The sequence below is a fragment of the Canis lupus genome, chromosome 7 (assembly GCF_048164855.1).
Source record: "Canis lupus baileyi chromosome 7, mCanLup2.hap1, whole genome shotgun sequence".
Taxonomy (NCBI): domain Eukaryota; kingdom Metazoa; phylum Chordata; class Mammalia; order Carnivora; family Canidae; genus Canis; species Canis lupus.
This window is the reverse complement of record NC_132844.1, coordinates 25,112,880-25,133,543: the sequence shown is the minus strand read 5'-3', so window position 1 is coordinate 25,133,543 and position 20,664 is coordinate 25,112,880. Positions and strand designations below refer to the sequence as shown.

Below are 20,664 nucleotides of genomic sequence, written 5' to 3'. Positions count from 1 at the left end.
AACGGCGGGAGCGCGCGTAGCCCGCGGCGCCGCTTGCACACCTGCAAGGCCGGAAAGCGAGCCGCGCCGTCGGAAGTGCCGGACGAGGCGCGACAGCGGCCCCGCGCGCGTTCCAACAGCGCTGGGAGCCCGGGAGGCCTTCCGCTCGCCGGTGACGAGCCGTGACGCCTCAATGGTTACCCGGGGCGCGGCTCGGGGGTTCGGAGGCCGGGGGCTCCGCTCTTCGACGCACCTCTTGTCAGGAGCGGGCGGCTGCTGCTGCGCCTCGGTCGGCCGTCGGGGCCGAGAACCATGAGCCCCGGGGGCGCGGGCTGCTCCCACAGGCTGCTGCTGACGGTCGGCTGGCTGCTCCTGGCGGGCCTCCACTCCGCGTGTGGGACGAACGTCACCGCCGCCCAGGATCCTGGCTTGGTCCACGAGGGCGAGGGCGAGAGCGAGGGCGAGGAGGAGGCCGAGAGCGAGAGCGAGAGCGAGGCGGAGAACGAAGCCCAGTCTGCGACTGAGGAGGATGGTGAGGGCGGGAGGCCCCGCGACGGGGGCAGTGGAGGGCCAAGCCCTGCCCTCTGACCTAGGACCGTGGGAACCGTTATCCCTGTTAACATCTGTAGAGCTCTCTTGCAAACAGCCTTGAACTTACACTTTCTTCATATGCCCAGTGGCCTTGAGGAGAATGTGCTAGTTCTCCAAGGCGCCCCAAGAAAGATAAGTGAGCACGTACATAGAAGTCGTTACAGGATTACTATTAAATATTGCTCTGGATAAGGAAAAAGATGCCCTCCCTCCCACTTTTTTTTTTTTTTTTTAAGGGATAGGAGTTGGGGAGTAGCCTCTTACCAGTGGGAATTATTATTATTATTATGATGATGATGATGATGTTAACCCACATTTATTTTTTAAATTTACATTTTACTTAGTGGACATACAGTTTAATATTGATTTCTTGAGTAGAATTCAGTGATTCCTCACATACATACAACCCCAGTGGTCATCACAAGTAGTACCCTCCTTCATAGCTTAATCCACCCAGCCATTCGCCAACCGTCTCCCTCTGTCATTAAAGAGCCTGTTAGGGCTTGTTTCCCTCTTTCATTGTTCTCCTTCCTCCTTCCCATACATTCATAGTTTCGTTTCTTCAATTCCACATATGTCTTATAACACATACTTAAAATGAAAAATACTTAAATATTTTTTTAAAAGCCAGTGAGGAGAGTGATTTTTTTGGTACATCCAATGGGAATTATTTTGATTCTTGGTAGTTACATGTTTTTCTTTCCCATTGTAGTTTTTTTTTTTTTTTTTTTTTAAGTCCCAAATTGCTTGAGATCTTACTCCTTTCCACGTTTGCTGTTTAGGTTGGAACTCGGTGGAATGAAGAATTCCCCTCACTGTGACACATCTTAGACCAAAATGCTGACAAAACTGCCCAGAAGTCCCATGTCAGCTTCATACAGCTCTATCCTTGAGCACCTCTGTAGCATGGTGGTGTATGTAATATTTGCACCTTCAACTTGCATACACAAAGGAATGATGGCAGTAGAAAACACCTATCAAGGGATCCAACTAGTGGTTTTGTTTGATAATACAAGGGAAAATGAACCTGTGCTTGGTTCATAAATTTACCTTGTTCTGCTGGCTTATTAAGCAATAAAACCTGACAAGCTGTTATACATGTTGTATTGGTTAGTAACTCACATGCTGCTGGTAGGTAGGTAGAAAGCCAGGTAAATTGCTGGTTTGCAGCCATTTAAAGGAGAAATGATCCCCTTTCTCTATAAATGACCCAGCAGAGATTCTTTTATTATTCTTTAATATCCTTGGCAATCTCCTGTCTCCTATACATATAGAATAGGTGCTGTATTTATCAGCCTTTCTGTTTATTTTCTGATAACAGATTGTGACCCGCAGTGATGGAAAGAAATGGACTATTGGAGGTTAATGATGGGATGGGAGTTTGCATCGCCTTCATAATATTACATTACAGGGAGCTTGGAGAGGTCCTGGACCTTGGAAATGTGAGAGAGACTAGACAAGAAAACATTATCTAAAGCATGATAGCTGTTGCTTCACTCCAGTTTTAAAAATAATTGAATTAACAGTTTTAGTATTAAACCATTCAAGGGATAGTTCTACCTGTGAAATGCTAAGTAGAGTTTAAGCTAAACCCAAGCAATGAAGTTACAATGCCTTAGGTACAAATTAAAATGCAGGCAAGTTATTTTTCTCTCATTCTCTCATCTGTAAACTGTAGGGAGTCTGTGTACCTTTTGAAATTTTATATGTATGATTTTGTGCATAGTTGCTTTTCCTGGGGAGAGTGAGAATCCAGAAGTGTAAATAATTGGAGGTGTTGAAGATTAGAAAATTTCCAGAGCTGTTATTAAAATTTGACAAGGCTCCTTTTAACCCTCAATGACCAATAAAAATAGTCATCATTATTTGCTATCCAATGGACTTTTAAAAAAATTTTACTTTTAAGTAATTTTACAAGTAATTTACAAAAGTAAAAATAAAGGGTTAATGAAAACAACTAATTTGAAATTTTAATAAGAATATAAATATGGAAAACTCCAAACTTTTATTCCATATTTCTTGGTTTTGAAGATGTTAATATCATAAATGGGCAGGATACTTTGAATGCAACTAGATGCTCATTTACTGTTATGCATGAGTCTGGAATATATTCATCTTACAAATGCTGATTCCAGATTTCAGACAAATCTCTAATAGATTCTGGTTTATTAATTTGTGCATTGTCAAAACACAATACTTTTGAAAACTACGAAGCCACATATTTTGTTGATGAGAAGACCACCATGTTCTTTGCTCCATAATTGCAAAATATTTTCATTTTAGGTTTATAAACACCAATAAGAATGATTAGTCCAATGAATTTTATTCATTTCTAAATCATCTATTTTCTTTTTAGTCACTTTTGTAAATATACCTGCCATCATGATCTGTCCATTTACAAATGCTATCAAGTAAATTTTGGTGGATAAACACCTTTAAAAAGGAAAGAATATTGTCCATATCCTTTTAGCAAAACAGTGTGGTCCAGCTTCTGTTCATAAAACATTTCAGGATTAAGTCCTTCCTGTTGAAAGACTAACTGGATGAGAATACCATATATCCTTTTCATACTTAGAAATGTAATATGAATTCATTGATTTTTGAGTTAGAGAAAATTCATCTAGGGTATTCATCTAAGTTATCATTTCTCACTCATTTTGCTTATGCAGTCAATTTCACCATCAGCATTAGCATCTAAGGTGCTGCTGTCTATGTTCATCTTCTGATTCATCCAACATTTGTGAAGTGTTTTTCTCTGTCAGTTTTCTCTCTACCGTTATGGGCAAAGGAAGGAAGGAAGAAAAGAAAGAAGAAAAGGAAAGGAAAGGAAAGGGAAAAGGAAAAGGAAGGAAAAGGAAAAGGAAAGGAAAGGAAGAAAAGAAAAGAAAAGAAAGAAGAAAAGAAAAAAGAAAAGAAAAAGAAAAGAAAAAAAAGAAAGAAAAATTTAAAAACCTCAGCAGTGTTCAATGAAAGCTAAAAATAAGACTACCAGAAAGGTGCTTCTAGAGTTCTTTTATAGCTTCCTAAAGATGATGCAATATACTTCAGGCAAAAAATAAGGAAACAAAGGATGATATAATAGCTATGATTTATTTTGCAATTACATCATCCTTCTAAGCAATTCCAAACATTCTTCCATTTTATTATCTTAGTCTTTTTTTAAAAAAAGACATAATTGGGAATAATCAATAAGAAATAATAAAATCCAGCATTATGAATGATGAAATAACAAAACACTTAAAAACTTAGGAAAAATTACTAAAATACGTTAGATTTATATTAATAACTCTTAACCCCCCCATACCTTTTATACACTGTTAAACTTTTGATAAATCTGAAGGTATACTTAGACCCTTAGATTTATAGTTATACCCGTACATTTATAAAAGGGACCAACAATAGATCTACATAATAATTGCAAAATAGAATGCATTTCATTCTCTAAAATAAGTTTTATCCTTTATAAATATAACTATTTTCTCTTTTTCTTTGGAACACCTCTAAGAAAAAATAAAAATTATGAAATATCAACCTTCTATATCAATTCTCAAGAAATTCAAAAATTAAAATTGGGCTCTGATGGTATATACCAACACTTAAATTGTGCTGTCCAGAATTTAAGAGAACACTCCAGGATCTGACCAGAACAAAAAACGAGTGTGATCATTATCTGCATCATTATGGATGCCGTGCTTTTATCAGTAAAATCTAAAACTGAATAGATTTTTAGGGAGGCCTCAACAATCTTGACTCATATTGAACTTACTATTGAAATCTCCACTTATTTTCACTTGTTCTGTCAAATTAAGACTATCCATATTTTGAGGAGAATTACTTTTCAGCTCCATGTGTAAGACATTTCTCTAAGGCTTCATTTTGGTAGACTTGCCTAGTATTCCATCCTGGCATTTTTTTAGAGCCAGATTTATCTTCAAACTTATTTGCTATCCTTCCTAGTTTTTCAGAACCTCTGGACTTAGCATGATAATACCAATATTTCCAGGTCATTAATAAAAATATTAAACAGGACAGAGTCCTATGATACTCTTTCCTTATACATTGACACTAACCAATAGCAACACTGGATATTACTGTTTACATATAAAAACAGTTACATATAAAAGTTTACTAGCATTCAGACCACATATTTCCTTTTTACTCATAAGAATATGACAGGAAATTTTGGCAAATACCACACTGAAGTCCGGATACATGTAGTTTCTCTGACCCACCATTAGGCGACCCCTATAAAAAATGGAAGTCATTGAATGACCTAATGGGCACTCACAGTCAAAAGGGACCTTAGAGATCATCTGATTAAATCCATTTTTTTTTTCTGAAGTTAGAAGAGCTTAAATAACTTTCCCAAAGTAGCATAGGTAGTGAATAGTAGGGCTGATTGATTAACTAATAGTTTTTGAATGGTTTTTGAAAAGAAGCTATATTTAGAGTCTGAAAGTATTAACTCATCCTCCTACCTGTTTTTTCTATGTTCTAGATTTGGCTTTTAGTATATATCCCACAATGTGCCAGCAGAAAGTATCCAAGTATTTGAAGCAAAAGCATCAATTCAGAATTGATCATGATATTCCAAATAATTTAACAAAGTCAATATTGATTTACTTAACATATATACATCAAGAGCATACTATGTATTCAGGGAACTGTATTTGGTGCTTGTAAGTATAGAATAGCAGTCTTTGTGAAGATATTGTCTTACAGTAACCAAAATAGGAAAAAAATGTGATGTGCACTGAGTGTGAATGAAGTTATGATATCTTAAGTATCACTAAAAGTATCACTTTTATAGCACTAAAGTTACAGATTGTTTTCACATATATTATCTCATTTAATTCTTAAAGATACTCTCATTTAATTCATAATAAAATAAAATAGGTTCTCCTTTCCAATTTTTTGCAGAAGTGTTAACTAGGCCTGATAGAGTTAAAGTAATTTGCTCAAATTCACCTAGTTAGTGGTAGAAGGAGCAATTTGGACTCCAATCTTATGCACTTTCCCATGTAATATTGTTAATTTAGGATACAATGCTTTAAAAAATTCTAACACCTCATGTAATATTTTTTATATTGAAACATCAGTTCTTATCTGCTATGAAGAATTGGTTATATACTATAGCTGGTAGAAATAATGCCAAACTTCAAAACAATTAGAAACAGAGTAACGTGATTTAAAATCAACAATATTTAACTACTCAAATACATGTATATTCCTAAATTATCCTGCTAAATAAAGTGTTGAAATAAATTCTTGGGAATAATTTATCATCTTAACCTAAGAAGGTATAGAACCATTCTACGACATATTTTTAATGAACACATGGCATAAAGACTTCTTTTTGGATGGAAATGATATACTCAATTTTTTTTTTGAAAAATAGAGAATAGACAAAATTGGGGCCTTACAATTAGCAGGCTTTTGTTTTGTTTTGTTTTTCTGACCTATAGAACTTTAACTCACCATGTGTTGAGCTGATGGAATTTTTTTTTAATTTATATTAAAGTTTGAATATAGACCTTTGCAAGACATTTCCTAACTTATTTAAGTACTTTGAAGGTTTAGGCTTCTTTTGATTTAACAATATTAGAAGATGTACTAGGAATGACACTGATTTTCTGATTTAATAAAACTTAAAAACTCTTTGTTTCCCATATGATAAGTGCTTGTATCCTTCATCCTCAAGTAACAATTTTTCCATTTGAAAAGTTTTCATATGATTGAATAATGTATATTTGCATTTTATGTTTAGCTTCAAATCAGACAGTAGTCAAAGAAGTAGAATTTGGGATGTGCACTGTTACATGTGGTAAGTAGCATAGAGCAGACAAATCAACAATATGTAATTTGGGGAGAAGGGAAGGTAAAAACTGGCAATTTTTATATGTAATTTGTGTACTTTCATTTATCTCTCAAATTATAATTCACATACAAAACTCAAAAGGTAAGATATTTTCAGTTTATAACCTCTAAGCCTTATTTTAAGCCAGCTCCCTATATTTTTTTGGCACTTAAACTGATTTTATCAAGTGAAACTTTATCTCACAGGTGTTCAGAAGATGAAAGATCTTCCGTGCATCTCAGAGATGTCTTCCCACAGACTGTGTGGCAAATCAAGAAATTTGCCTATTTGTAATAGTCTATTCTAAATTCTACATTTCTCCAATTCATATGTTATGTCTTGGAGAAAAGAGGTATTAGCTTGAGGGGAAAGATAATATTAAAAAAAACTATGACCTTTATCATTCCATGAATAGACATTGGATATAAAATCTCTTACATAGATAGAGGTGGAATTAAGGCTACACATACCATAATAGACCAGTGTTTCTCAAACCTAAGTGCCTGCAGGACTTGTTAAAACACGACTGCTAGACCTACCCCAGAGTTACTAACTCCCTAGGCCTTTGGAGGAGCTTAAGAGTTTGTATTTCTAAACAAGTTCACAAATAAATCTGATGCTGCTGGTTAGAAGACCATCTTTTGACAATCACGATAGACTAGAATGCTGAGAAGACAATAGATAATTTGCAATGAAATTAAGTTTATCCTAAATAAAACTGCCTTGGAAAAAGGATAGTGAAGGGAGGCAAAGATAAAAACCAAATGATAAGAAGCAAAATCCATGCAGACCTAGAGCAGAATGATTTTTTTAAATTACACCTGAATTGTTTATATTTGAATTAGTGTATTTTTTTAAAGATTTTATTTATTTATGAGAGACACAGAGAGAGAAAGGGGAGGCAGAGACACAGGCAGAGGGAGAAGCAGGCTCCATGCAGGGAGCCCGACATGGGACTTGGTCCCGGTCTCCAGGGTCAGGCCCTGGGCTGAAGGCGGCGCTAAACCGCTGAGCCACCAGGGCTGCCCTTTATTGTGGCAAAATAAACCTAACATAAAGTTTACTATTTTAACCTTTAAATATACAACTCAGTGACATTAAACATGTTCACGTTGTTATGCAACTATTAACCACCATCTATCTCCAGAACTTTTTCATTATCCTGGAGTCAAATCTCCGTTCCTCTTAAACACTAACTCTCTGCTGTCCCTGCCCAACCCCTGACAATCAGTATTCTATTTTCTGTCTCAAGATAATTTTAAACCTAATTTTTTCCTTAACTTCTTAGTGGATCAGAGTCCAAAATGAAAGGAATACATGTAATAAACCTGTGAATATTCATTTGCAATTTACATCTTTCTTTTGCAGCTTGAGAAATTTCACAGGTAGAGAATTACTTTTATGACAGTTCTAGTAATTTATATTGTATTACTCTATTTTTTAAAGATGTGTTTCAGAAATTACATATTCATCAAATGATTTTTTGAATTTTGCCTACTATGTACCAGGCATTGCTATAAGTGGTAGAACAATTCCTTCCCTACAGGAAGTGTATAGGGGCAAAGACAAAAATAATATTAAAACATGTAATACATCAGATGGGGATAAATTCTAAGGAGAAAGAAAAACCTTAAAAGGCAACATTTTACATCTAAAATATTTTAAAATATTTTCAATTTATAAAAACTATTTAGAGGGGAAAAAAGCACTTTGGTGAAAATTCTACTGAACTCTCAAAATAATATTTCAGCAGTCAAAAAGTTTACTTTTTCTGGAATACCCAGGCAGATTTTTAGGTGTTACTTAGACTTACAGAAAATCTCACGCCTACACATGTCATCACAATGAACTGTATTTGGCTAAATAAATTCACAAATAAGCTTGCTTGGAAAATATTTGTGCATTTTAGAATAAGCCTGTGCATCTAGAGAGGTACCTTTCACAAATTCAAGCGGAGCTATACTGCAGCCATTCTTAGGCATCTCTTATTAATCAAGAGATCTTTCCTCGAAGAGTACAATTATGATGAGCACCGAGTAATGTGTAGAATTGTTGAATCAATATATTGTACACCTGAAGCTAATACTGTATGTTAACTATACTAGACTTAAAATTGAAAAAAATTAAAAAGAGATCTTTCCTCTTCCAACCTTTCATCTCCTTATCTCATGTAGAGTCCTCTCCCTTGCTACTCAAAGTTTGGTCCACAGACCAGCTGCATCAGCAACATCTGGGAGCTTGTTAGAAATGCAGAATCTCAGAACCTACTCCAGACCTACTGAATCAGAATTTGCCTGTTAATAAGATTTCCAGGTGATTGCATGCACTCTAAAGTTTGAGAAGCACTGTTGTAAGTCATCTCTCGACTTCAACTCTCCCTTGCCCTTGAGAATGGGTTTTGTGATTAACATCTTTAGGGGCTGAAAGAGGGAATCTGGTAGAAAAGGAAATCAAGATGGACTGTTCCTTAGCCTGTGGCTACACAGTCATATCATAGGTCACTTATCCTAGGACATGTTTAGCATGTCACTGATAGAGCATTTTATCATGTTCCTCAATTCTGGTGATGAAAGGCAAACCCAGTGGAGATCTGAGATCTGTTAGTAGAAACTTGATTTCTTGTGGTAAAAAAACTGTGGTAATTCTCAAGACACTATTTGTTAGAAATTGAGATTTGGTCATTAATACTTTGTCCTCTTATATTTAATACAGAGACTTTACTAATCTAAATATTAAAAAGCATCATTTATGTTTTAAAATATGATTTTTGGAAAGTCCTTCAGTGCTCCAAAACCACTTCTAAAACTTCCATGGCCAGACAAATTTGGGAGATCCTGTTTACTACTATATTTCATCAAATCTAAGACTTTTGTTAGCTGTGAGAAGCATATTTTATGCACCTCTAAAAAGGAAAAATGCTACCAATTTGTCACATGCTGTCAATCTAAGATAAGTTCTGATTTCTCATTTAAAAGTTGTTAAAATGTAAAAATTTTACATCTTAGGTCTATGAAAGTTTATACATAATAGCGCATTAATTTACTAGCATATTAAAAAAGTTCCCCGAAAATTCTGTAATAAAGAAGACCCTTTAATTTTAATTTATCATTTTCAAATGGATATAATTTTGGAATCCTTTTTCATATGATAACTAGAGGAAACTCTAGTGTTTCATGTAACTCACTTTGGGAAATGCTGTTTTACGAAATAAAATGAGGGGCATAAAAATTCTAAGTGTCATCACTCTGAATTTAGGAATTTCTAAAATCAGAAGAAAAGTCTCAAAAAAGACCTAGGTAAAAAAAAAAAAAAAAAGACCTAGGTGGAAAAGTAAAGAAAGTAGAATTAATTTTTCTTAATATTTGCTGATTTCTTTTACCGAAGGTGTTGGTATTAGAGAAGTTATACTAACAAATGGATGCCCTGGAGGTGAATCCAAGTGTATTGTACGAGTGGAAGAATGCCGTGGACCCGTAGATTGTGGCTGTGAGTTGGACTCTGCATTGGAAGGAGTTGGAGGGGAAGGGCTTACTCTGGGGAAATAGCTTTAACCTCAGGTTGCCATGGGTGGAAGGAATTGATCAATTGATATACTGAAAGAAAATTATGATAAAACTTAAAATTCCACTTACCTAGACAATTATAGCTCTGAGTACTTTTCTGCTTTTGCTTTACATTCTTCAGTGTTGTTTAAAATTTAACATATAGTCTCTGTAATACACTGGAACTTTATTATACTCAAGGTCTGTGGTCAAAGCTAATCTGTAGTGAAACACCTTTGACACTTTGGTAATGACATTTTATTAGTAGATTGGCAGACTTTAAATTGGTAAGTTTGTAAGCTTTTCTATATAATATTACATTACTTTGAGATTTCATCATCTCTAGTGGGGGTTTCTAACCAGTAAATTGAAAGTCACTGGCAGATCTCAAAGTTTAATCTAATAGATCACTAAGTTGGATGCCCTTGCTATTTATTCTGCCAAAGGACCACACAGCTATGGTATTTTCCACCTGCTCCTTTTGATGATTTTACTTTGCATCCACTCACCCCTCTCTATTCTTCTACACTCAAACTCTCAATAATAATTTTGATAACTTCCTGCATATAATTGATGTTAAACTGAAAGTGGCTTTTAAAAAAAAGATTTTATTTATTTATTCATTCATGGGAGACACACAGAGAGAGGCAGAGACACAGACAGAGGGAGAAGCAGGCTATATGCAGGGAGCCAGATGTGGGATTCCATCCTGGGACCGGAGGATCACACCCTGAGCCGAAGGCAGGTGCTCAACCGCTGAGCCACCAGGCATACCACAAAAGTGGCCTTTAGAGCAGCCCGGGTGGCTCAGCGGTTTAGCACTGCCTTCAGCCCAGGGCCTGATTCTGGAGACCCGGGATCAAGTCCCACATCAGGCTCCCTGAATGGAGCCTGCTTCTCCCTCTGCCTGTGTCTCTGCCTCTGTGTGTGTGTGTGTGTGTGTGTTTCTCATGAATAAATAAATAAAATCTTAAAAAAAAAAGTGGCCTTTAAAAGTAGTCTTTGTATAAAGCAACTTACAATGCCTAATGGTATATATGTATTTAATTTTTCTTGTTTTTAGGGGGTAGACCAGTTACAGAAAGTCTTGACAGTGTTAGACTGCCATGTGTTCATATATCTCCTGTAAATCGTTTCAAATATGTTTGGAAACTTCTAAGGCCAGACCAAGTAAGTAATGAATGTATGTAATGTGGCGCTTTCTAGTGAGCAATAAAATTTGTTTCCAGTACTTGATGGCTATCAGAAAACTTTCTTTTTAGAAGCAGTTTGCAAAAATGAAGTTAAAAATCTTACAGCCTTTTTATTATTGAGATTTTAATTTAATTTTAATAATTCAATAATTGCATTATTAAGTGGGGCTAAAACTTTACATATGTCTTGGGGTCAGCTATTATCAGAACTTAAAAACATCCCTTTTATATAAAGTATTCTATTTTGGAAGCAAAGTTTTCATTTTTATGTACAGGAATTATATGATGATAATAGTAACTAACATTAATAGAGGGCTTATTAAATATCAGACACACACCAAGCACTATAGTTTCTTTTAACCCAATCTATGAGATAATTCTTACCATTACACCCATTTTACAGATAAGTAACTGAGAAGCAGAGAGTCACACAGACAGAAATCGTAGAGTTAGTACTTAATGTCGGGATTGTCTGACTCTAAAATCCATGTGCATAATCAGTTACTGTCCTAGACTGAGACAATGACTATTCTTTTGTTATGGGAAATAAATTGTTTCCTGATCTTAAGTATACATGAAGAATGTTGGCACTTTTTTTTTCCTTTTTAAATAGCAACCCATTATCCTTGCAAATGATTCAGCAATCCTGGAAGTACGCAGGGAAGTTCACCCCTTGATTTTTGAGTGTGCCACCTTGGATAATAATGAAATAATAGCAACAGTTAAATTCACAGTCTATACAACAAGTGGTAAGTGCCCAGTTATATTTTGGTTTGCTTATATCAAACTTAAAAAGCATCAAAATCATTTGGAGGGCTTCTTGAAATAGATTGATAGCCTCACTCCCAGAGTTTCTGATTCAGTAGATCTTGGGTGGGGCTGGCACAGCAGTTTGCCTTTCTAACAAGTTCCCACGTGTTGCTGGCTCAGGGACAACCTTTGGAAAACCACTGGTGTTTATCATTTAGACTTTCTACAAGGTGGTACGGTGGTACTTAATTTCTTTTTCACAATTTAGAGTCAGATGTGTTTCCCTTTGGGAAACTGGTGCATTCCTGAAGCATCTCCAAAGGCAGTCCTCTAACTTGAATTATATTCTCTCACTTCTGTCACAAAAGTGAAATGGATACATGGAATTCTCATAGATGCTTACAAAATTTTTGATACAGTAAAATAATAAAATTAAGAAACATTATTTCAAAACATGGCTCTTTAAAAATTATTCATTTGAAGAAAATATTTTTTGATGAAACAAGAGTACAGTCCTCAATATATGTTACAAAAGACAAATCTTGCCCTGAACATAATTTTACATGTTAGAAACTATGCTTCCCTTGCAAAATGGTTCCATGTGCATGTCCTTTCAGTTTAGACTATGATGTATAACATATTCAATTATTTCCTTTTGTTCAGTTGCTCTTAGCCATTTTTATTATAGTTGTCATTGTTTTTGAGGTAATGAGGGGGTTTGGTCACAAGTTCTTTTGAGAATCAAATCAAAACTCAGGAGGCTTTTCCCAGAAGAAATGCCCACATAAACAAACCTGCCAAAAACTACCTGTTATTTTAATAGAATCCATGGATTTCTTGAAGCTTTTCCTGAATCCCTAGTAAAGAATTTATGCTATAGTTTAGAGATACCATACAGCATAACACTGTTTATTAAAATGGAAATAAGCTAAAGTGTTTAAGGCATGACTTTTAAGAATAAACTACAACTTTCTTTAATGTGTTTACTGTCTTTAAAAAATATTTATGGTGAAAGCTAATAATCTCATGTTGAGATATCAAGTATTAGTAAAAGGATAATTTCAAAAAAATGCTTAAAAAAAGCAAGAAAGGATCAAACCTCATCAAACTAAAAAATATCTCAGTGAGTATTAGTTTAGAGTAATAAAAGTTTTAGGGGCCATTCTCAGTTTTTGTCCCCACAGCCTAGTCCTTGTTAGGACCATAGCTCTTCTTTTGATTAGAAGTCTTTTGGGGATCCCTGGGTGGCTCAGCGGTTTGGTGCCTGCCTTTGGCCTGGGGCGCGGTCCTGGAGTCCCGGGATCGAGTCCCACGTCGGGCTCCCGGCGTGGAGCCTGCTTCTCCCTCTGCCTGTGTCTCTGCCTCTCTCTCTCTCTCTCCCCGTGTCTATCATAAATAAAAAATAAATCTTTATAAAAAAAGTCTTTTTAAAAAATTATTTTATTTAAATTCAGTTAATTAACATATCATGTATTATTACTTTCAGAGGTAGAGTTCAGTCATTCATCAATTGTATGTAACACCCAGCACTCATTATATCACATGCCCTCCTTAATGCCCGCCACCCAGTTACCCCATCGCCTCACCCACCACCCCTTCAGCCACCCTCAGTTTGTTTTGTAGAAGTCAATATGCATTTGATAATGTGTAAGCTAAGGGCTAGAGACAGACCCTGAAGTGTTAGCCCTTAAATGAGACAAAGCTGACTTCCCTCTTGTAGCAGTCCAACGCTGATGGGTTAGCTTTGCCATCTCAGTACATGGTCTGGTTAAATGACAAAATGCTTTTAGAGCACTTTGGTATCTATTAGCTTCTTTTAAAAAGTGACAATTGGGAATACTCCTGTGACAGACCCTTTTGGCTATTTGGACATAAAACAACTATTTTGTATATAAATGTCAACACAGTATGGTACTGGCCTGAAACAAGTACCCACAATTAAAATATCTTTAGGGTAAATATGGTTTAGTTAATGACAATTTCCCATCCACCCCTATACATCAGATTTTTCACTTCCACAATAGTTGTCTTTATAATTAGGCATTGTTATGGATTGAATTGTGTCTCCCTTCTCAAGTCTTAACTTCCAGAACCTCAGAATGTGACTGTGATGGGAACAGGATCGTTGCAGATATAATTTGTTTGGGTAAGATAAGGTCATACATACTAGAAAAGAGTGGGCCTTTAATTCACTATGACTGGTGTCCTTATAAGAAGAGGAAATTTGGACACAAACACAGAATGAGAGAGAAGAGAATGTCATATGAAGACACAAAGACACACAGGGAAGGATCCACCCCCAGAGCCTTTGGAGTGAGCAGGGTATTACCAACACGTTGCATTCAGACTTTTAGCCTTTAGAACTATGAGACAATAAATTGTCTGTTGCTTTTAAGTCACCCAGTTTGTGGTACTCTGCTATCATGGCCCTAGAAAACAAATGCAAACATAAGCTTCATTTTTCTAAGAAGTCAGAACATTGAAATCCATCCTGTTTTTCAATAAGAAATTTCAATAGGAAATGCAGCCTATTTTTTTTAGGTATAAAAGTAATCTAGATATAAAAGTGATCCTTGCAAGAAGACTGCTCTTGAAATAAAGTAAAATCTTTATACCTCTCACTCTTCATCCTCTTGGCTAGTATTGCAGAGTAATGAATAAATGGAAAGGAATTTTGCATTTCTTCTTCTAAGGTTTTAATCCTAAAAGGGATCTTTCATTTGAGCTTTAAAAACCTCACTGCTGTAAATCCAAAATTATCAAAAACAAAAAGATTTTAAAAATCCAACAATGTTGGAATATATGATGTGATTTCTCTATAATACTTGGGACTATTTAGTGAGATCACCAATTGAATTTATAGCTCTAGAATTACTAAGGAGAATGAAAAATTATACTCCATGGTGTTTAAAAAATAGGAAAAAAATTCAGACAAATAAGCAGATGAGATTGCCCATACAAAAGAAACTACTTCTGAAAGAGGGGTACTTACCAAAATTAAAATATTGCAATATATAAAACATAGCTGCACAAATCATTAAACCTCCCTGAACATTGGTTTACTTATCAGTGTAATTCAGTAATTGTATCCAGAGATCTCTCTGATCCTTCTCCACATGAATTCTTTATGATCCTATGATTTTGAGGACTAGGAAGAACCATAAGAAAGCTATATAATTGGTAAAATAAATAGTATTTGATGTAATTGGCTTTTCACCAATTTATAGTATAGCAATGTTATAATGCATATGGTAGCCTGGCTTTGTCTCTTTAATAGCCTTATTTTCAGGAAGAGCAGAAAGATATGGGAGAGAATGTCTAATTTAAAAGTGTTGTGTGGATATTTGTATAAAAATAAACTTGAAGCTCTATCTTACAACATATATAAAAATTAAAGATATATGATAGTCCTTTATTTTATTTATTTATTTGAGAGAGTAGTGAGAGCTCAACTGGGCGGTGGGGTCGAGAGGTAGGGGAGTGTAGGGGCAGAGGGAGAGGGAGAGGCAGACTCCCCACTGAGCAGGGAGCCTGACTCGGGGCTCAATCCCAGGACCCTGGGACCCTGGGATCATGATCTGAGCATGTCAGGTGATGGTGAAGTTGTTGGAAGGCACACAGGCAGACCACTTAACCAACTGAGCCACGCAGGTGCCCTGAGATGTCATAGTTCCAAATGTAAAAATTAAAACTTTAAACATAAAGGTTTAAAAAAGAAACATAGGGGAAAATCTGCATGATACTGGAGTAGGCTAGGGTTTCTTAGCTATGACTCAGAAAACAATCACCATAAAAGGGAACATTGATAAATTAGGCTTCATTAAAATTAAAAACTTTAGCTCATTAAAAAAATCATTAGAAAAATGAATAGGCAAGCCAAAACCTGGGAGAAAAAAATTCACAAAACTTATATAACCATTATAATCAGTTTGGGCAAAGATCTTACAGTTTCTTAGTAAACTAAAGAATACCTCTTCCCTATGACCCAGGAGTTCCACTCTTAAATATTTATTCAAGAAAAGGAAAATACATGTTTGCAGATGACTTGCATAAAAATGTTCATCGCAGTTTATTTATAATAGCTGAAAGCAGCAACAGCCTACCTGTTCATCAGTAGAAGAATGAATAAACAAATTAGAATACTACTCATCAATAAAAAAAGAAAAAAATATTGATGTATGCAGCACTTTTGGTGAATCTCTAAAACAGGCTGAGTAAAAAAGCCTCACATGAAGGAATATATAGTATATCTTTCCATTCCTATAAAGTTCTAAAACAAGCAGAACTAATCTGTGGTGGAAAAGAGCATTAGTATAGTAGTTGCCTCTGGAGGATGGGGCAGAAATTACCTGGAGGGACTCAAGGGAATTGATGGGGTATAGCAATATTCTGTGACTTCACAGGGTTTGAATTATATATGTGCGTTTGCATTTGCCAAAACTAAATAAATGTACATTTAAAATTTTTGTGCAATTCATCAAAAATTTTACCTCAAAAGAAAAAATATAAACAAGTATTGAACTCTGGTTAATGATACACCTTTTGAAGTTTTTTCGGGGGAAGGTTGCAGACATTAGCAAATAATGTTGAAATGCATTGAAAAAAGATGGATGAATGGATTTATAGGAGGATGGATAGATGGGTAGTAAAGTGTTGATGGTAGTATCTAGGTGGTGGAAATACAGAATGTTCGGTGTTAAATTATTTCAAATTTTCTGCATGTTTGTAAAGGACATTTCAGAGTTCATGAGCAAGTTTATTAGTAACTTTCTTTTCATTAATTCTGTGTTTTTCTAGAGTTAATTTTTATATATAAAGTTTCTATTTAGATATCTTTTTTTCCAGTAGTAATAATCATCAGATGTGTGTTTTTTCTCTAGAATTGCAAATGAAAAGATCAGCTCGACCAGACACTGATGCAGTCCTAGTTTTTGTGCTGACCATAGGAGTTGTTATCTGTATATTCGTGATCTTTATACTGATCTTCTTAATTATAAACTGGTAGGTGAAGGACTGAACTGAGTCATCACCCTTGCTTGATGTCCTCCTTGTCTGGCACACCCCTCTTGTTTGATGAACCCAAAGGCCTGTCCATAACACCCCCCCATATATGACTTGAAATAGTCCAACCCTGTATACCTCCTGCAACTATTCTGCTTCAGGCTACCTAAGATCATGACTTGCTTCTCACCATGAGAGAGCTTTAAGTGCAATTTTTATAATTTTACATGGTAATTGCAAAAAAAAATATTTTTTAAAGGTATTATTTATTCATTTATTTATTCATGAGAGACAGAGAGACACAGGCAGAAGGAGAAGCAGAGAAGCAGGCTCCATGCACAGAGCCCAATGCAGGACTCAATCCCGGGATTCCGGGATGATGCCCTGAGCTGAAGGCAGGTGCTAAACCGCTGAGCCACCCAGGGATCCCCCCCAAAAATGTTTTGAATGAATATGTATGTTCAGTTGTAGTTCTCACAACTCTAAAACTTGATTGGTATAAACTACTAATTAATTTTTTGAAAGAATATTTCTAATATTTATATGAGTTTACACCCTGGTACAGCCTGAGGATTCATCTACTATCACAAATGTAGCTGATACACCACAAACTAAAAATATCATAACTAAAGACACATTTCTATATGCAGAAAATTATATATACCTACTTAGTTTTGGTTTTCAATTCATAAAGGATATTTGTTTTGTTTTTGCTTTTTCTCCAGGGGGGCAGTCAAGTCTTTCTGGGGGGAGAAAGCCTCAACAACTGAGATACAGTCTGAACTGAGTTCAATGAGATACAAAGATTCAACTTCTCTTGACCAGTCACCAACAGAAATACCTGGAAATGAAGATGATGCTTTAAGTGAATGGAATGAATGATGTATGGTTGATATATAAGAAACCAAAAGAGAGTAGAGAATATCAGATTCATTAGTATAAAAATAAAATATATGGTGAAATACTTTAATAATATTGCAAGTGATTTCCACAGTCTAAATGTAATGTAATATGAGAATGTGCTTAGTCAGTGTGTGGTATGAGAAGGGGCTGTTTTAGTCAGTGTATCTTTGTGATGGAGTTATCAAAAATAATTTTAATTTGTTCTCCACATTTGCCATTTCAGGTAATTACTTTGTCACATTTACCTAGAGGTACATACACACATAATATTCTAAACACATTTTTGATCAGTTTGATCATTTCTTTTTTTTTTCCAGTTTGATCATTTCTAAGGTGATTTGCCTGTTTTGTCCCAAATAAGAAAAATGTAATAGAGAAGATGTTTTACATATTAGACTTTCTATCTTCTGAGAGTACTGGGTTGAATTCTATCTTCTGAGAGTGCTGGGTTGAATTTATTAAGATTAATCATACTTTAGAATTTCTGCAGAGTGTGTGACATACAAAGCATCACTTATAAGACATGAAATAATAATAACAGCAACAACCACCAGTAACACTCAGTAACTACTATGTGCCAAACATCACTCAAAGCATTTTACATTATTTTAGGTAATGTAATTATGATTGTAGGTAAGAAATCTGTAAAGAGGAGGTGGGGTGGAACTTGGACATGGCTGAGTAAATGATATAAATTTAACTGCCCTGTATTTCTCACAGAAAAAAAATAAATTAAGGATTTTTTGAATATCCACTGATAAGAACCTTCATTGTGCTTGGTATACAGGTAATAACATCTTAAAACCATTATTATTTCTTATTTCTGAGCATCATCTCTGTCATCTTGTGCTATTATTGTGTGATATGGCCAAATATCATGCAAGATACCAAGGCACTAGAAAGTTTAATTTGGTAAACTTATCAGAAATTAATTTTCAGAGGTTATGATAGTAGCACAAAATACACTTAATTTTTTATAGGTGAATTCTATGCCAACTTTATTGATCTTATTACAAGATTTATCTGATGACAGCATTAACTGCCCATCTGTGAAGAAGATGCTATAAATGGGCATTTATGGTATACACCCCTCTGGTAGCCTAGAAATAGGCTGTGTTGTGGAATTATCCATGCTTTCTATTTTATATTTGTGCTTGAGAGAAGCAATGAAGAATTGGCTGGAAAATGATCATTATCCGTTGTGGGAATTCCACTGGAGACTTCAAAGTAAAAAGAAATTGTTTTAATAAAATCTTCCAAAATAATTGTGGGTTTTTTGGTGACACCCTTCTTCCTCCTAGATAAGCATTAAAAAAAAAAAGTCAGCTTTCCATTTCTTATTCCTGATTAATATGGCATAGGTGCTGATCATTCTTGAATGGTAATTATTATTTTTAGAACCATGAATAGCAGTGATTTCTAACTGTATTTCAATGACCATTAGTTCAGTCAGATTAACAGGTTTAGTTGTCAGTGCTGTTTACTGAATATTCCTCTCTGTCTACTCTCTAGGCATGTGGTCAGGTGGGGCCATGTGACTAGTTCTGATCAATAAGTTATGAGACAAAATTCCAAATGTCACTTTCAGACTAGAACATTTCACTGTGAAAACATCCAAAGCTTATCTCCTCTCTGCTAGACCAACTAGAAATACTAAGGTAGTGACTGCTCTGACACCTTGGATCCCAGAGTGAGGCTCACATGGCACATGATCTCCAGTCAACCAACAATAGATATGTAGCAAGTGATAGAAATAAACCTTGTTATTTTAAGCCACTGAAAGAGATTGATACAGCAGCTTTACCAAGGCTATCTTTATTGGCACATAAATGTTTTCTGAAAAACAAGTTTTCATGGTCATATGAGTTGAAGACTTCTTTAGTATAGAACTGCCCATCAATATGCTATGCACATTCGGACTCTCCAAAGAGGGGATATAGGTGTAGTATTTTTCAAATTTATTGGTAGTATATAGAACAAAAGTGGAAGCATGCATGAATGTTAATACTATGCCAACTCAGAAATCCAGTTTTGACCAGAACTGTCTGATAGGTCTGTTTATAAGGCATCAGGGCTCAATGAAGTAGTCTTTCACAATGTATAACACACTGCCTATTGACAATATACCTTGACTATAGTAACACTTGCCCTTTTAGATCTATCTGGTGTTACTCAGACCTTCCACTGATCATGATTTACTTTGATGGTCTTTCTTGAAGTTACCTTATTCCTTTTTTTTCTTTTTTTAAAATTTTTATTTATTTATGATAGAGAGAGAGAGAGGCAGAGATACAGGCAGAGGGAGAAGCAGGCTCCATGCACCGGGAGCCCGACATGGGATTCGATCCCGGGTCTCCAGGATCGCGCCCTGGGCCAAAGGCAGGCGCCAAACTGCTGCGCCACCCAGGGATCCCAGTTACCTTATTCCTAAGAACAGGAGCTCCTCTCTTAAGTACTATGACCACACTGGACTAGTTTTAATAATCATCAAACCTATATAGAAATAGATTAAAATATGCTTGAAGTCTCCCATAAAATCACTCCAGGTCTCACAAAGACCCTCTATTATCTGCCACTTGGTCATAGTCTGTGTGTTGGGGTAAGGGGGATCTACTTCTCCCATAGGGCCTGTGGTCTCCATTGCACACCACTAAAGACTTATGGAGCAAATTAATTTCCCTCTCCAGGTAGACTAAGCCAGAGACATCTTCTAGTTCTTAACTACTCCAAAATTCTAAACCTTGCATTTGTTACTTTTCTTAGTCACCAAAATATCCACAGGGAAAGCCTTGAGGTTTGCATTTGGATCTAGGAGTAAATGAAGCAAGGCAATAATGTATCCAAAAGA

The 20,664-nt window shown here is 35.7% G+C and overlaps 1 protein-coding gene across 2 annotated transcripts; it reads left to right on the top strand.

The window, feature by feature from the left end:
• Window positions 1–204: 204 nt before the first annotated feature.
• On the top strand, window positions 205–17,886 carry SPACA1 (sperm acrosome associated 1). Of its 2 annotated transcripts, none has more exons than XM_072832102.1 (7): window positions 205–511; window positions 6,338–6,394; window positions 9,812–9,913; window positions 11,033–11,139; window positions 11,776–11,911; window positions 16,793–16,913; window positions 17,639–17,886. In XM_072832102.1, the coding sequence occupies exons 1-7, from the start codon at window positions 292–294 to the stop codon at window positions 17,793–17,795; spliced, it is 900 nt and encodes a 299-aa protein (XP_072688203.1). In that variant the 5' UTR covers window positions 205–291; the 3' UTR covers window positions 17,796–17,886. The 2 variants fall into 2 exon arrangements, with proteins under 2 accessions (XP_072688203.1, XP_072688204.1); XM_072832103.1 differs by lacking the exon at window positions 205–511 and adding an exon at window positions 557–706.
• Window positions 17,887–20,664: the final 2,778 nt, after the last annotated feature.

Excerpts from the sequence above, each read along its gene's own strand:
- SPACA1 (XM_072832102.1), top strand. The coding sequence starts at position 292 with ATGAGCCCCGGGGGCGCGGGCTGCTCCCACAGGCTGCTGCTGACGGTC. Across the intron at positions 6,395-9,811 it reads GATGTGCACTGTTACATGTG|GTGTTGGTATTAGAGAAGTT; the intron begins GTAAGTAGCATA and ends CTTTTACCGAAG. Across the intron at positions 9,914-11,032 it reads TGGACCCGTAGATTGTGGCT|GGGGTAGACCAGTTACAGAA; the intron begins GTGAGTTGGACT and ends TCTTGTTTTTAG.